The sequence below is a fragment of the Leiobunum rupestre genome, chromosome 1 (assembly GCF_980474605.1).
Source record: "Leiobunum rupestre chromosome 1, qqLeiRupe1.1.hap1, whole genome shotgun sequence".
Lineage (NCBI taxonomy): Eukaryota > Metazoa > Arthropoda > Arachnida > Opiliones > Sclerosomatidae > Leiobunum > Leiobunum rupestre.
In genome coordinates, this window is record NC_143384.1 from 90990084 (window position 1) to 90995047 (window position 4964).

At 36.7% G+C, this 4964-nt stretch overlaps 1 protein-coding gene across 5 annotated transcripts; it reads right to left on the reverse strand.

The window, feature by feature from the left end:
- Positions 1-1332: 1332 nt before the first annotated feature.
- LOC149968889 (uncharacterized) lies at positions 1333-2797 on the reverse strand. Of its 5 annotated transcripts, none has more exons than XM_090173731.1 (2): positions 2653-2797; positions 1333-1977 (listed from the first exon to the last, which is right to left on the reverse strand). In XM_090173731.1, the coding sequence occupies exon 2, from the start codon at positions 1970-1972 to the stop codon at positions 1376-1378; it is 597 nt and encodes a 198-aa protein (XP_090029857.1). In that variant the 5' UTR covers positions 1973-1977; positions 2653-2797; the 3' UTR covers positions 1333-1375. The 5 variants fall into 5 exon arrangements, with proteins under 5 accessions (XP_090029857.1, XP_090029866.1, XP_090029830.1 ...); XM_090173740.1 differs by having other exon boundaries at positions 2620-2797; XM_090173704.1 differs by having other exon boundaries at positions 2597-2797.
- Positions 2798-4964: the final 2167 nt, after the last annotated feature.

Sequence of the window (4964 nt, forward strand, 5' to 3'; positions counted from 1 at the left end):
AAAGTTTTAGGCGTTTTAATACAGTAGTTTTATTATTTTTATAATAGAAAAGTAGTTTGTAAGAATTTTTTTCAGAGTTAGTCATTCACCATATTATATGCTAATTACTAATCATTGCCTACCTTATCGTAAACAGAGTTGCCACAATTTTCAGATTCAGATTCTCTGACCTTTTTAAGAGATTTTCCCTGACTATTTCCTTACTTTTTTAAGGCCAAATTTTTATTTTATATTTTACTTTTATTAAAAGTTAATAAATTTAAATGGACTTGTATTTCAGTAAAAAAGATATTGCAATGTTGAAAAATTTAGCAAAACTTTCAATTAAATAAATGATAATCATAGAATTGGTCATAGATCTAGAGTAAAATTACCTTAAAAAAGTACCAAAAGAAAATTGAATTCCATGACTTTTTCCTGACGTTTTACAAATTCTTAAAATTCCCAGACATCTCCCTGACTTTTTAGGCCCATTTTTAAATTCCCTGTTTTCTCTGATAAAGGATAATGCACTGAAAATTTCTTCAATTAGATAATGGCATTTTAGTTCAACATAATTATGGCCACTAGATTATCTGTGATCCTGTTCTAAGAACAATGTTTTAACTTTTTCAAGAAAAATGTGGTGTTCCATTAATTTGTGATGCAATTTACTTTGTTTAAGTTTCTTCAAAGAAGTTTAATCTCCAGAATTTAAGAAAAATATTTCTTACTTGTGTTCTAAAATCATAATAATAGTATCAGCCAAGAAGGTATAGCTAGTTTATATATTACTGAACAGGTCAACTGAAATCATATCAATTTGCACTGCAGCACTACCAAGACTCGGTTTAATCACCTATTGCCTAAATAGTCCACGACAGATAGGTAAAAACTGGTTTTGAATTCTGACATTAGACCATAAAGATTATGATTTTATAGCTCAGGTAGTTTTGAGCTAAGAGTCCCCACCTAGTGCAAGATTCCAACGCCATCTTGGAAAATGGCTGCCATGAGTAGTTGTAGTATTGGTACAACCCTATATTAAAATCTTTTAGGTCTCATTCGTATTACCCTCAATCATATAAAAAATTAACAAAATTAGTATTTAATAGGTTTACAACTTTAAAGTTGTAAGCACTTAACTGAAATATTTCATTATTTGGCCACCGTCTTGGAAAATATTCGCATTCATGACCATGCAATATATATTTGCTATACCCTAAATGATTTGTTGAGTTTGGTAGTCCTTCTGGACATAAAGCATTTCATTTATATTTAACTCCGAAGCAAGAGTTAAACAGGGCAGTTCAGTTTGAGCATGGAAAAAATTAAATTGAAACAAATAATGAATGCAAGTCAAAAATCTTTATTATTACACCGTGGTATGATTAAATTACATTGTTACATCTGGTGGATCATCATTGTCAAAGTTTATTTTTACGACTTTTAGCAATCTTCTAGAAGGATCACTCTCAAAAACCTTGAATCCTTGATTCTCCAACTTTGTTTGCATTTTTAAAGTATCATGCAGGTTTTTGAAATCCATATAGTTTATTCGTTTCCTACGCTCGTGAGTTAACACAGTAGTTAAAGTTCTCCGGCATTTATCAATAGGTATAGTATTTAAAGTTTTTTCATCATTAAAATTTATTTGCGATTTGAAGGCACGAATATGTTTAACATTTTGGAAATTCTTAGAGTTGGATATTTTTTTTTTACGCTGAGGCATTAGCATTGTCTTTGATTTGGAACTACTGGCATTAGGAGATTCAATGTCTTTAATAGCTAATTTATGTACCACTACCAGTCCTTCGTTTATGGAACAGCAGTTTAATTCACTCTCTTTTGATGTAGTTTCTGTGGTATTATCATCGACATTTTCCACGTTCGTTTTCGCACCTTGTATATTAATCCCACCACTGTCAAATTGTTCGTTAAAATCAGAAACTTGTAAATTCCCATTAGAGATGGAAACCGTGAATGATTCCATTGTTTCTATTATTATAAACATTAAAGGGTTTAAGGTGTAAGCAAAAAAGAAAGAAGTTACTTAAAAACATGGGAAGGCAGATAATTTAAACCACAGCCACCTAAATAGTCAAATGTCTGTGTGCCTGATATTCATTGCATGTGCAGGGATGGACTGGGTACCTTAACGCGAAATGGGCTTGCCTGAAGGGTACATAGTGCTAGAATACAGAACTATATTTTAATAAACCTAACTACCTTGCGCCTTCTACTGGAACCAGCTTAGTGTCTGTGGAGCCATGCGCAACATACCACCTTAATAGAGGATATCCAAACTCCTACCACTAAAATCCTGTCAGTTTAGTTGATAAGACTCAGGGCCGTTTTAACCTTTCCGTAGGCCTTAGGCAAAAATCTTTAATTACCGGCTTTTCGGACCTTCGTAGGCCCTATTATATGGAATCGTAGGCCCTTATTCTCCTAAAATTTTCGTAGGCACTAAGCACTTTCCTTAATCTGCCTTATGGATAAGGCTGCCCTGATTAGACTCTTTGCCATTAAAGACCCATTGTCTACTTGGATTAAATTCTACTCTAAAACTGCTACATAAGTAACATAACCCAGCAAATACTAAAAGGAGTCTTACTTCTCCTACTTTGCAGTCTTTACCTACTCGTGGTAATAGCGAATAACTTCATCTACCTCATTCCAAGCATGATTCTCAAAGATTTTCCCTTACAATAATTATATCATAGAAACCTCTCCCAAATGAAATAGAAAATGAGGCACTTTTCAAGCAAAAATTTATCAGAAACTTAAATTGAACTCTTTAGGCGGTCATCAGAATTTTCATTATAACTAAGTACTTCTACGATCAAAGTTGGCCGTGGTACTTCCAACTACTCGGTGCCAGGGTTGAATATAAGCAAAGATAATTTAAACTCGTACCCTAGATTAGAATATTGAGAGCTTTCCCATTGACGGTTTTGTTACGAAGCGTTTTACCTTTTCCGACACGTGACCTCAGAAAAATCGGGCTTCATCAGTTGCGGTAACGCGCAAACCATGGAGCGAATTTTTTCTAGTTCCAGCGGGAAGTGGGTTAACGCTATCGGCAACGCGCGAGAGAGTGATTTCGAATCTAGGGTACGAGTTTAAATTATCTTTGATCAAAGATAATTTAAACTCGTACCAAAGATTCGAAATCAATCTTTCGTGCGTTGCCGATAGCGTTTACCCCTTCCCGCCGGAACTCAGAAAAAAATTCGCTCCATGGTTTGCGCCTTACCACAACCACGGCCAACTTCGATCACGCCCTATATAGCCCGGCAGCGCGTGATCGAAGTTGGCCGTGCCGCAACCGATGGACCCCGATTTTTCTGAGGTCACGTGCCGGAAAAGGGTAAACGCTTCGTAACAAAACCGTCAATGGGAAAGCTCTCAGTATTCGAATCTAGGGTACGAGTTTAAATTATCTTTGCTTTGATATACGGCACTAGTCACGACATTTGACTACTAAGATAATTGTGGGGGGGGGGGAATTTACCTAAATTTTCATAAATAATGGCGAATATGGCGTATCATAAATTCATCATTCATCAATCCCATTTTATTTAAAAAAAATTGTGATCGATAAAGGCACGTTATAATAAACTCCTATTTTAATTCTGACGTGTAAAGCAAAATGTTGGATGTCCTTATTGTGTTTACTCCCCCCCCTACCCAGTGACTACTAAAATAAATTATGATAAGAGGCTCACTAGTCAGGCTGACTACTTAAAAAAAATGTCCTTGTGTCCAACCCTGCTCGGTTCCTCCGAAATAGATTAAGGCCGACGCCATAGATATAAGAAATGTATATAAAGGTCTAGATAAATTTCGTAGCGTCTAAGCCTAACATAAAATACGGAATTGACACATAGCAGACACTGAGGAAGGCACGTGACCAAGAGCGCGAACTCTCTTAGCATTTTAGTACTAAGTGCTTGACCTTTCCGCAGGCCGTAGGCTTTAGACACCATCTGTTGGTGATCTTTAGTATTATTTTTAAGCAGGAGACAATGGCTCTCGCGACGATAGCACGAGCTTTCTTACCGATAGATAGCGCCTTATAAGGATAGCCTGCAGAAATTACGTGTTTCTGCTAGCTGTCACCTCCGTATTCACTCCCTTTGAAATATTTTATCTAGACCTTTATATACGTTTCCTATATCTATGGCCGGCGCACGCTATATTAACAGAGATAGACAGAACCATAAGTCTATAATATTGTTTCATAAGTTTTAACTTTGGGGAATATTTTACTGAGAGCTACTAATGGAGTGACGTCATCACATGAAGAAAATCTCCCCCTAGCGAGGCGGTATCAAAGGCTACGTGTGATGCGTTAGCAAGCGGACGCAAAACTGTGACGAAGCCCGTTATGCAGTCCTTGAATTATTCCAAGTGCAGTCTGTCTTGTGAATAGCTCTCGGTAAAACCTTTGCATGTAGAGAATAGGAAGTGTCACACTTATGTAAAAATAGACCTATTAAAGAAATAGACACCTTACGCGGAGTTAGATTTACCAAAAATATATGGGAGTGATAACTAGCAGACAGCCCACAGTTCCTAGAAATTTCACAGACAACAGGCAGTCGTTCCGTATTCCTGGGGTACCCCGTGTAAAGCGCCACCTAACGCTTAAGAATATTTATCGGGTTTAAAATTAGACGCAAAAACTTAAGCGGTGAATTTGAAAAACGGGTAGTACGTTTATGACTTAGGTAACATCATAGAAATCTCAGGTAACTAGAATGCTGCCGTGTAATTGGCCAATGGACCAAACGCCGTGGCAGACGATAGCCAGATCTCAGCCAATCAGAGCTCAAAGAGTGGTTCTGCGGTTTCTGCCAAGAGTTTAGCGTCACCTAGCGCATTATTATTTTTTCATTACGTTACCATAGAAACAGCATTTGATCATTCTTTATATACAATCTTCAAATACGGCACTCTCGCGCTCTCGGCGAATGACA